General features: G+C 37.1%; 1 protein-coding gene across 1 annotated transcript; it reads right to left on the bottom strand.

Moving 5' to 3' along the window:
- Positions 1-12,829: 12,829 nt before the first annotated feature.
- On the bottom strand, positions 12,830-13,249 carry LOC110795328 (uncharacterized). The gene has a single exon (XM_022000329.1). The coding sequence runs from the start codon at positions 13,247-13,249 to the stop codon at positions 12,830-12,832; it is 420 nt and encodes a 139-aa protein (XP_021856021.1).

Here is a 13,249-nt window from a genome sequence, read left to right as displayed (position 1 = left end):
GAGGGCTGCCTGAGTGACCCCGTCGCCTGCGGCTTCGGGCATCGCCTCTTCCAGGACATACTCCTTTTCTTCCTGCATAAGAACTATTTGCAAGTTCCTTTGCCAGTCAAGGAAGTTTTTCCCGCTCAACTTCTCCTTTTCGAGAATTGATTGAATGTTGAATGAATTGTTGTTTGCCATAATTAAAACTACAATTGAAAAGAATAAACAAATAAATAACCATTCACAGTTTCTCTTAATAAACTTAAATTCTAGCATACATGCATAATTCAATGTTCATTAAGCATTTTATTCAAATTATGTGTTCCGGCAGGTGTGAATAAAATGATTCCAAGATCCTAAAATCCATTGAAGAATTAAGCACATTATGTATTTAGACTCAATTCTAAAATCTTTTAGGTAAGCAAAAGCCTTTTGCTAATAGTCTGAAAACTACTCTTGGTTGATAGGTACGTCTAAGAACTTATTAGGTAAACCTATCGATTTTTCCACGACATAAAAGGACTCCTTACTTATATCGTTGAGTTTCACCAAAACTAACATGTACTCACAATTATTTGTGTACCTTACCCCTTTAGTATCGACAAGTAACACCTCGCTATGGCGGAAAACTATTACTAAGATCGATGTAAAGGATATCCAAGTAAGTGTTATTTTGGCATGACACCTTTTAACTCAATTTTTAAGTTTGGAACTTAAGGCTCTTACTATGTTGGTTAGATTTTAAGTGAACTAAAATCCTTAATCATGGAACATAATCAAGCCACAATCTCATGCATAATTAAGACATATTTAAAGCAATAAATAACTTAAAGCATGCATAAGATAAATGTGATCTAGTATAGCCCGACTTCATCTTGAAGCTTCAACTTCAAAGTCCGTCTTGAAATTGGATTGGAAAACTCCGTCTTGAATTTCTCCGTGGGAGGCGCCATTTTCTTCAAATAGGATAAGCTATAATTAAACTAATTACAACTATTTGATGGTACGCAGACCATATTTGAATTGAAAAACAAATTTGGTGCTTTAGACCAATTACATTCAAATTAATGGTACGCAGACCATATTTTATATCCTATTTGGGCCATACTAGTCACTTCATAACCTGCAAAACAGTACATATAGAATATATACCATTCACCCATTCATTATCATGAATGGCCCACATAATTGGTTAGTAAAAAACACATTGTATGCATCACATAAATATTTGCAGAAATTAATCAAGGGCACCAATAATCTACCAATTATTCAGTGCTTATTAATTCTAATCAAGTTGTTTAACCTTAAAGGATTTGTAGACCTAATCAAAAGTTTATGACTAAAATTGCTCCCACTTAAACCAATAAATTCACATGCTTTACTAATTTTAAACATAAAAATGTATTTCTAGTCTAGCCTGAAACATACAAATTTAATTAAAATTTAAAGCTCATATAAATTTATAATTGAATCCATTTATTTAATTTATTTTCAGTCGAATTTAAATTAATTCAAGGTTTTTAACTTTAGTAAAATAATTAGAATAAATTAAAATTTATAATAATTATAATATTCAAAATTAAAATCCAAGAAAACAATTTAAATTATTAATTTTAAATTAATTAAAATTACTCGAACTGAAAATCTCAAATTAAAATTTAAAACGATTTAATCGTAACACAAGGTACGCACATCACCACGCAATGCACAGCCATAGGCCACACGCACACGCAGCCATCGCTGGCCACGATCCGCGCAGCCTCTGTGCTGTGTCGCGTCTGCTGATGCTTTCCCTCGGAAGGCACCGCTCGCTGCACGCGAGCCAGCGCTCGTTGCGCGAGGCAGTGCGCGATGTGGCGCAGCTCGCTTGCTGCCCACACGCGACTGCTCGCTTTCCTTCCCCCTCGCCCCCGCCCATCGCATAGCACACACGGCCAGCTCCTTTGCTTTGCGCGCGCGCTACGCTATGTTGCTCGCTGCATTCGTACCGCACGGGCGACGAGCTCCGTTGCTCGTCGTCGCGTGCCCGCACTATACAACACCCCTTAAGGGTAACACGTAGCTTCCATTGCTTTGAGCGTGCAACATTCATGAGCGTTTTCATAAAAATTTAAAATTTTTAATTTAAAATTAGTGACAAATTAATAAAACATATTAATTTCATAATTTTAGGGCGAAAAATCGAAAATTTATTAATCAATTAATTTCCGATTAACATGGATTCAAATCTAGGTCATAAAAATAAAAAATTTAACATAAATTAACAATTTTTATGGTGGATTTTAATCATTGGTACCTAATTAAATTATTAATTAATCATGAAAATCAAATCAATTCTAAATTATTCGAATTTCAACAAATTAATCATAATTACAAATTAGGTTGTATAATTAACAAGTCTAGGAATTCATAATTGTTAAACATATACAGTAGGTCAATCAAAAACTCAAGATTTATCAACAAGAATCGCAAATACTTAATTTAACATCTTAAATTTACAAACTTTTGCGTTCGAAAAACTAAAACCTCCGAAAAGTCATAGTTAGGCTTCGAATTTGGGAATTCTGGGTTTCGGCGAAAAATATTAATTTTGTCAAAATTTTAGAATTCCCTTTTACATGCGGAATTGACACAAAAATCACTCGATTTGGATGAGTAACGAAGAAACAGCCGAAAAACTGCGTACATATAATTAAATAAACGCAATTTGCAATTAATTACGAAAATTAATCACCCCTTTAATTCTTTGCAAATTTGTAAAATTTAACCATGTTCATGCAATTTAGATTATGAAAATAATAAGAGGCTCTGATACCACTGTTAGGTTATGATACATATGAATAAACATAAATCATGCGGAAAAACCATAATGCCAGGAAACATATTATTTACACATAATCATATAGCATAATTTAGATGCATACACTTTGTAGCGTGCCCTCCCTAGCTGCGCCCGAACCGAACAAGAACAAGTCTTTAGGACTCTAAGTGTCGTCCCTCCGTAGATAGTCCACAGCACGTCCGGATCCGCCTTAAGATTGACCAACTAGAATTGCCCTCAAGGTTCTTAGATTTTCGGCTATTTGGGTACAAGTCTTTGGCTGATTTTTGCTTAAAATCTTACCTTGAATACTTCAATAATCGTCTGTTAAATATGTGACCCTAGGCCTATATTTATAGAGTTTATGGAAATGAATTGGAATCCTACTAGGATACTAATTAGCTTAATTAGAATTATATTAAAACTCTTATGAACTATTTTATCCTATTAGGATTAGGAATTTAATCTTTGAACAAACCCCTTTAGATTTAGGATTTGTATCGGACACAAACACCTATGAGCATGACCCTCGCGAGCGCTCAGCCCACGCAAGCCTTGCGGCCCACGCGAGCAGCGCAGGTCGTAGCCCACTCGTGCGCGCGCCTTGGCCTACTGGGCCTGGCCTTGCGCTGGGCCTGGCGTGGCCTTGCCTGCCTTGTGTGGCGCGCAGGCTTGCTGGACGCGGGCCTGTCTTCGTGCTGGGCCTTCGTCTAGCAAGTCTCGTCCGATGCTAATTCGTACGACGCGCTTCCGATTAATTTCCCGATTCCGGAATTCATTTCCGATACGAACAATATTTAACATTTCCGATTCCGGAATTAATTTCCGTTTCGAACAAATATTTAATATTTCCGTTTCCGGAATTATTTTCCGATTCCGATAATATTTCCGATTCAGACAATATTTCCGTTTCCGGCAATATTTCCGATTCCGGCAATATTTCCATTTCCATTAATATTTTCCGATACGTACCATGTTTCCGTTTCCGGCAACATCTACGACTTGGATAATATTTATATTTCCGATAAGATCCATATTTCCGTTTCCGGCAATATCATCGTTTCCGGAGTATTCATTTGCTTGCCTTTGACTATCTCAGCTCCCACTGAAACCAAGATCCTTCGATTCCGAATATCCATAGATGGAGTATTTAATTCCATTAAATACTTGATCCGTTTACGTACTATTTGTGTGACCCTACGGGTTCAGTCAAGAGTAAGCTGTGGATTAATATCATTAATTCCACTTGAACTGAAGCGGCCTCTAGCTAGGCATTCAGCTCACTTGATCTCACTGAATTATTAACTTGTTAATTAATACCGAACCACATTTATTAGACTTATCATTTAATGCATACTTGGACCAAGGGCATTATTTCTTTCATAAATCACATTTAATCACAACATCAATCATGAGTTTTCCCAAAAATTCCCCAAATTCAATGCCAAGGCTTCATCCCTAACCTCTAGACTAAACTACTCAATTAACATGATTAACATCAACATTAAACTAACATTAATCCTAATTATGAAACTAATTGAATTAATGAAGCTAATTGAAACAAAGAAAATCAGAAAATTAAAACCACAAAAATTGGGGAAAAACTAAGAACATTCAAAATATCAAACTAATCTAGAATTCAAGCATGAAATCAAAACATAAACGAAATTAGTGAAGGAATAAAAGAATTAAAGAACAAAACAAAAGAAGAATTAGAATTATACCTTGAAATGGTGAAATTGCATCAAACTTGAAGCACAACAAAATGAAGAACAAAACTCAAAGAAAAGAGGAGAGAAATCTGAAAATTAGCTATTGAATTGAATTTTAGAATCAAGAATTTGAGGCTAAGAATCCTTAATCCTAATCTCTAATCTAAGCCCTAAACTAATTCTAGAGAGAGAATTCTAAAATCTGAAAATTAGAGAATTACGTAAATGAAAGCCTCCATAACAAATGCTGCGATTTTCGTTTATAAAGAAGCAGCCCCGCGCTCTTGTTTGGTCGCACAAGATGTCTGTGTGGTCGCACAAGTTCTGTGCGGTCGAACAAGGAATAGCATTCAGTCGTTTATGAAATTTAGGGTGTTCTGCCTAGCCACTCGACCGCACAGGCTTGAACATTCGATCGCACAACAAGCATTCGATCGCACAGGAGAAGCTGTTCGACCGCACAAACTGCAGCAGCTGCGTGTTGTTGTGGCTGCTTCTGTTCTGCTGCGCTTTTGCTGTGGCTGCTTCTGTTCTGCTGCGCTTTTCCTGTTGTTCTGCTATGCTGTTGCTGCTTGTATTGCTGCTGTGTAATGTGCTGCTAGGATTGAATCATGGCACTCAAATGGGCACTAAGAGATGCTGCAAAGGGGCGTGAACCTGGCTGCAACGAAGCTGAGTGCACAGCTGCTTGCGTGCCTTGTTGCTGCTATGTAGCGTGTTGCTGTGAGTGTTGCTTTGCCATGCTGTGGCTGCAAGGTTGCTGCACTGATATGAGGTAGTTCGAGTGTTGTTGGCTGCACACATACACAAGAACAAGGTGCCGTAAAGCATTATTAAATCGCAAAGCACGTTATTAAAAATCGAAAACATTATTATTAATTCGTTTAACATTTTTGCAAACCGTGAAGCATATAACTCGTCGACAAGCATAATGACACAATATTAACACGTTAATACTCAAAACAAACCTTACGCAACGAGAATGCGCACAAAAGGCATATTTAGAGCAAAAACGACTAAAATATGCGCAAGACGAGATAATGTAACGATTAATGCAAAAATGCGATAAACGAACTAAAAACGATAAAACTAAGAGAAAATAATAATAAAATGCTAATAAAATGAGCTAAAATCCTAAGCTAAGAGCGACATAAATGTCGCTCATCAATGCTCTCTATTTTTTTAGAAAGAAAAGGCTACTCATTTCTTATTAGTTGAACTGAATAGTTAAATTCTTATATAAATTAGTTAAGTGTAATATAAATAGTTAGTATGTCTGGATTATGCCTTTTTCTATATGAATACTACACATCTTTTTACTAAAATTTTAGGTATGAACTTTGGTAGGAAAATAGGTGTTAACCACAAAATTCCGGCATTAACTCCATCACGTGAATGACATGTGATTTTAAAAACCAGATTTAAATAAATAAATAAAAAACTTCTCCCTTTTACCTTCAAAACCAACCCCTTTGTTATTAAAAAAAAAAGTAATTAAAACTCTTCATTCTTTAAATGGCTACTCTTCTTCTTCCTCTGCATTCTTTTTTCTTCCCCAACCCTTCAACACTTCAATCTGTAACAAACTTCAACACTTAAATCTATTATTACCTATTACAGATTTATTTCGCATCAGGTAACATGAATATCCCTCTTAATTTCCCCCCCAATTATTCTAATTTGGGTAAACACAAAATTAGGATTTTTTTGGGGTTTTCACCCTAATTAAAATTCCAATGTCTACTTCTATAATTCCTTGCTATCTCCTTCCACCATTATTCATCAAATTCCCATTGGTTCCAAAAATATTGTCTGACAAGTGGCCACATGCAGACCCATTCTTCTTCATCATCTTCTTCTTCTTTTCTCACGTAACAAACATGGGAGGATCTCCTCTCATCATCATCACCACCTTCAAATCATGGTCAAGAAAACTCGATTTCCATCATCATTCTCCTTCATCAAATTATAACCGCCCAATCAAGCTTACTAATTTTAATTTGTGGTTGTTGAAGCTTAAAATTGCCAGTTGAAGCATAATATTCGACAGACAAAATATTATGATAATAATGGAAAATAAAAGTACACAAATCCTTGGAGCTACTTTGCATACCATTATAGATCGAATAGTTCATACATTGATAAAATTCCCATCCAAATTACTGTATTAGCAGCAGTAATCAGCATTAGATCTACTTAATCCAGTTTGTTTTTTGTTTATATATATGAAATCGGGATCTGGTGAGAACTGCCCCTTAAGATGAGAACTGAAAACTAATCTTAGCCCTCAGATCAATCAATCCGACGTCCCATATTTCACCCGACCAAATCAAAAAATAAGGGTAAAATAGTAATTTTACAGGCTTTGAATGACTTCCCCTTTCTTTCCCAATTATCAGATTCTATCTCTCTCTCTCTCTCTCTCTCTCTCTCTCTCTCTCTCTCTCTCTCTCTCTCTCTCTCTGTGTGTGTGTGTGTGTGTGTGTGTGTGTGTGTGTGTGTGTGTGTGTGTGTGTGTGTGTGTGTGTGTGTGTGTGTGTGTGTGTATGTGTTTTCTCTCACCTTCCGTTTTTTCTCTGCAATGTTTTCACCTTCTTCAAGTTTATCCTTTTGAATCTTCTCTGTTTCTCTGCAATGTTTTCACCTTCTTCAAGTTTATCCTTCCGAATCTTCTTCGTTTCCATATTCTCCAAGTAAGTAAATTAATTTGATTTAATATTTTTGTCTTTCATTCTATTAGATTTTGAGTTTAATTATTTTCGATTTTGATTGTTGAATTTTGGGTTTCAGAATGTTTTAGTGTTTTGCGATTTCGGTGGATAAAATTAGCGCTTTTAAATTTGTGGTTTTATTGTTGTTTTTGCGGCTTTGATTGCTAATATTAGGGCATTTATATTCTGATTTTGTTGTCGTTTTGCGATTTTGATTTGCTGTATTTAGATTACAATTGAATTTTGTGCATTTTATTTGATTTTCTTTGATGAGGGTGTGCTTGTTTACTCGACTTTGATTTTCTTTTAAATTTGCGGTTTTATTGTTGTTTTTGCGGCTTTGATTGCTAATATTAGGGCATTTATATTCTGATTTTGTTGTCGTTTTGCGATTTTGATTTGTTGTATTTAGATTACAATTGAATTTTGTGCATTTTATTTGATTTTCTTTGATGAGGGTGTGCTTGTTTACTCGAGTTGAGTTGTTGTCATTGTATGTGCTTTCTTTGACATTAAAACCATTGTTTCTCATGAAGTCATAATTATGTAAAATCTGGTTGGTCATTCTGAGAGTTTGTGCTCTTACATTTTTACATGAATTGAAGTTTTGATGGATAGGTTAGTCAATATGTCAGCAAATGCAATGGGTAATATTAACACCCTAAATGAAAGTGAAGGGTAAGTCATGTTTATTATACCTAATCTCTTTGTTTGTAGGATGGATGGAGTAATTGAATTGAATGGGTCCAAAGGCTCAATATTTTGATTCATGTGCTGATTGAGTGAACCTTAGATATAGAGATAATGTACTATAAACTTTGATGATGGCCCGTTTTTAAAGTTTATCATCTTCCTTGTAATCATGACTTCGAGAGATGATGATTGCAGAGGAGAAGCAGTTGATTCTTATCGCACAACGCCATGGTGAACTGATGAGACTATTCAGGAGCACATCAAGTATGTGATTGTCAACACCAAGTCCACTACTAGTGGTGCTGCCTCTATTCATAACGTTGTTGTAGCAATAACCCAAGTTGCGAATGTCAGCCAAGGTAACATTAAAGTGAAGGGTTACAGATGAGGAAAAGCCTCTGATTGCGTATCCAATTTCCAGGAGTGGTAGTCCTAGTAGGCTGCTTAATTTGGTTACTACGGCTCAAGCTCAGGCCAAGGCCAATACAAGTCTCGTTGTTGTTGTTACCCATTTTAATGGCAACAACAACGTGAATGTGAACGGGAATGGAAATGGGTATGTAACTAATAGGGGTCATCATAATCGTACTACTAGTTTTGCTGGGGGAAGATTAGGGAGAGGGAAATGGAGGATCCGGCAATTAAGGCTAATGGTGGAAAAAGACCAATGGCACCTTGCCAGGGGTATTCTGCTATCTGTAAGAGTATATGTGAGTCGCGGGCATTGTAATTTGTTAAATACCTCATAATTGTACTATCTCTATGGTTTGATAACACTAGCCTACTAGCTCAATTGGCAGAGCATTATGCAAATGAAAAAAAGATGTGGGTTCGATCTCACGTAGGTTCATTTACTTTTGAGTTTCCTTTATTTACTTTTGAGTTTGCTTTGTTTACTTTTGAGTCTATATTGCAATTATACTAAGCATTTATAGTTTTCTATTTTTATTTAATTTTTAGTTAATAACCTTTACTTTGATATCCGACCGTATATTTCTTTCTTATAGTGTTTTTCATATTGTAGAGAGATGAAAGTTAATGACTCTCTTTGCTCGATTATGTTAGCAATCGCTCGGATAATGTTAGCAATCGCTACATATTACGATTACGAAATATGGCAGATGGATGTCAAACCCGCTTTCTTAAACGACATTTAACAGAAACAATGTTTATGACACAACCTGAGGGTTTTGAGGATCCAAAGAATGCTAAAAAGGTATGCAAGCTTAAGAAATCCATTTATGGATTGAAGTAAGCATCAAGGAGCTGGAATTTGATGAAGCAGTCAGTGACTTTGGCTTCGTCAAGAACGCAGACGAATCTTGTGTATACAAGAAGGTCAGTGGGAGCAAAACTTCTTTTCTAGTATTATATGTCGACGACATATTACTTATCGGAAATTATATTCCTATGTTGAACTTTGTCAAGATTTGGCTTGGGAAATGTTTTTCGATGAAGGATCTAGGAGAAGCACAGTACATACTGGGCATCAAGATCTACAGTGATAGATCTAAAAAGATGATTGGAATTAGTCAAAGCACTTATATCAATAAGGTGCTTGAAAGGTTCAAAATGGCAGACTCCAAGAGAGGCTACCTACCCATGTCTCATGGAATGACTCTAAGCAAGACTCAGTGCCCAAAAACACTGGATGAGCATAGACGAATGAGTGGGATTCCATATGCATCATTGATTGGTTTAATAATTTATGCTATGATATGTACACGCCCGGATGTTGCGTATGCACTCCGTGCTACGAGTAGATACCAGTCAGACCCAGGAGAGGCACATTGGACTACTGCCAAGAATATTCTGAAGTACCTGAAAAGGCACAAAGATGATTTCCCGGTCTATGGTGGCGATGATGAATTAATTGTTAAAGGCTATATGGACGCAAGTTTCCAAACCGACAAAGATGATTTCAGATCACAGTCTGGGTTTGTCTTCTGCCTCAACGGAGGTGCAGTAAGCTGGAAAAGTTCTAAGCAGAGTACCATTGCGGATTCTACAACTGAAGCAGATTACATTGTTGTACATGAAACAGTAAAGAAAGCTATTTGGCTAAGGAAGTTCATAGGTGAACTTGGTGTAGTCCCCTCCATTAAAGGACCAATAGCTCTATATTGTGACAATAACGGAGCTATTGCACAGGCAAAGGAGCCTAGACACCACCAGAGAGTCAAGCATGTACTTCGTAGATTTTACCTTCTACGAGAGTTCGTTGAAAGAAAAGAAGTCGAGATAAGCAAGATTGGAACTAAGGACAATATCTCAGATCCATTAACTAAACCTCTGCTGCAAGAGAAGCACAACTCGCACACTGCAGCTATGGGAATTAAGCATATTGGAGAATGGCTTTGATGTCCTTAATAAATGTTTTAAAGTTTTAAAGTTTAGAGTTTAATACTTTGTAAAACGTTTTGGTTAACCATTCATATAAATGAATAGAATTCATTTTTCATTTAATTTGTGGTTTATTAATTGATGAGTCCATTCAATTTGACGATATATTCAAGATAGACTGTCAGGACCAGTCATGTGACTAAGAAATGTCTATCAAGTGAACTTGAATGTCAAAAGTTGAAAACGGTCCTTGGTCGGAAGTTTTCTATAAAGGTGGACGCATAGAAAACTCTAGACGACTAGAATGCAAGATGACTAGTAGTTCTGTTTCTTGAACTATGTGGACATGGCAATGTCGCAATCATTTGCATAGATACTTATTTGAGAAGATTAGTATCGGACAGACCTATGAAACTTTACTGTAAGAGATGAAAATCTGTAATAAGTAAATTTCTTTACATTATTAGACACTAATCCTCAATACCTGAGTGATTTGAGATTACTTGTTTGAGAACTGGTTACTTTGACGTTGTCAAGCGTCGCACCGTAAAAGGAGACTATAACGGCAACGCTCAGGTAATCACCTTTCAAACGAAGTCTAACCTCAAGATCACGAGATTGGGATTGTCCTCCCATAAATCGGGATGAGATGCTGAAAGTTGTACAAGGCCACTCGGACAGCTAGAAACTGAAAAATGCATGGTCGTGCTCTGATGAATCATAGGCTATGATTATCTGTTTATTTGATCAGTAGAACTCTGAAACCGAGATATACCTCTTGACATAATAAGGATGACTACTCTTACCTTATGCTCATGAGCAAGCATCAAGCGACAAAGGAATTAGGCAATGCACACTTGTCCCTTAGGACAAGTGGGAGACTGAAGGAAATAATGCCCTTGGTCCAAGTATGCATTCAATGCTAAGTCTAATAAATGCGGTTTAGTATTAATTGATTAAAACAAGTTAATAATTCAGTAAGATCAAGTGAGCTGAATGCCTAGCTAGAGGCCGCTTCAGTACAAGTGGAATTATTAATATTAATCCACAACTTACTCTTGACTGAACCCGTACGGTCACACAAATAGTACGTTAACAGATCAAGTATTTAAGTGAATATATTATTCATTAAATACTCTATTTATGAACATTCGGAAACGACAGATCTCGGTTCCAGTGGGAGCTGAAATCGTCAAAAGGAAAAATATAGAATGCTCTGGAAATGATGATATTGCCGGAAACGGAAACGTGGTACGTATCGGAAAATTTTATCGGAAATAGAAATATTCGCGGAATCGAAAATATTGCCGAAAACGGAAATGTTGCCGGAATCGAAAATATTGTCGGAATCATAAATAAATTTCGGAAACGGAAATATTAAATATTTGTTCGAATCGAAAATATTAAATATTTGTTCGAATCGAAAATGAATTCCGGAATCGGAAAACGAATCGGACGCGCGACGTACGAACGATCGACGAACGACCTTGCGAGTCGTAAGGCCCAGCACAAAGCCAAGCCCAGCGCCCAGCAAGCCTGCGCGCCCAGAGCAGGCGGAGCAAAGGGGCCGAGCAGCAGCAGCGCCCAAATGGGTTGCGTGCTTGCTGACCAGCGCCCAGCGCCTTTGGGCCAACCGAGCAAGCAGCAGCGCCCACTCGTGGGCTTGCGTGCTGCGGGATGTGTGGCTGCGGGCTGTGTAGCGGCGTGGGCTCAAGGCCACGCACTCATTACCTTGTCAAGTAATCGTGTTTTCCCAATTCTACTCAAATTGGATATTTTGGTTAAATCTGAAATACTCAGGTATTTGATTAAACGTAAAATTATAATGATATTATTTAACTAGAATCCTAATGGATTTAGTTATTCGATTCCTAGTAGAATTCAAACGCCGTTATTTCCACCCTATAAATATGTGGTTCTGTTCACAATTTATAATGCAATTCATAAGTATTCCAATACATTAAGTTCAAGAGAAAATTTAATATTTGCCTAACTTTATTGTGAGTTTCCCGAGTGCACATTACCTTAGAGAATATTCTAGTTGGTTGAATCTAAGGCGGATCTGAACGTGTTGTGGACTATCTACGGAGGGGCGACATTTGGAGTCCTAAACTTGTTCTTGTTCGGTTTGGGAGTAGCTAGGGAAGGCACGCATCACATTGTATGTATCCTAATTATGCTAATTGATTATGTGGCAATTAATTTGGATTCCTGGCTTTATGGTTTTTCTGCATGAATTATATTGTTTATATTATTCATAACCTAACAGTTCGATCGAACGATGAGGTGGTCAGGCCGAACTTTTGACTGGTTCGGTCGAACTACTCCATGGTTTGGCCGAACCGGACCTGTATCAAAAACCAAATCCCCCCTTCTCTTCTCAATTCATGCCATGCATCATATACTTAAAAACCGATGACTAACAACAGCTCACCAAACACCAATAATGCAAAAAAAAAGGTAGAAAAATGAAAGAAAAATTAAAAGACAAGGGTTAGAGATCACGGGTTGCCTCCCGAAAATCGCTCTTTTAACGTCACTAGCTTCACGCATCTTCACGGAGAAGATCAAGTGATTGCTTGGAGATGTGTTGTGCAAACCGTCCCAATGTGGGCTCCTTCGAAATACTTTTTCACTCTATGACCGTTGACCTTGAAGAAGTCGCATTTGTCTTTGTTCCAAAGCTCCAATGAACCATAAGGCAACACTTTCCTTACCTCAAAGGGGCCGCTCCACCGAGATTTGAGTTTTCCTGGAAAAAGATTTAACTTCGAGTTGAAGAATAGGACTTTCTCACCTTCTTGAAAGTCCTTCTTTGGGATATTCCGGTCATGATATTCCTTAGACTTGGCCTTGTAGATACTTGCCGAATCATATGCGTTCATACGCAATTCCTCTAGCTCATGCAAGTCTAGGAGCCTCTTCTCCCCCGCACTCTTTAGATCAAAATTTATGTGCTTGATGGCACTTGAGGCCTTGAATTCCAT

Source organism: Spinacia oleracea, chromosome 4 (assembly GCF_020520425.1).
Source record: "Spinacia oleracea cultivar Varoflay chromosome 4, BTI_SOV_V1, whole genome shotgun sequence".
Classification (NCBI taxonomy): Eukaryota; Viridiplantae; Streptophyta; class Magnoliopsida; order Caryophyllales; family Amaranthaceae; genus Spinacia; species Spinacia oleracea.
This window is presented reverse-complemented; position numbering and strand designations above follow the sequence as displayed.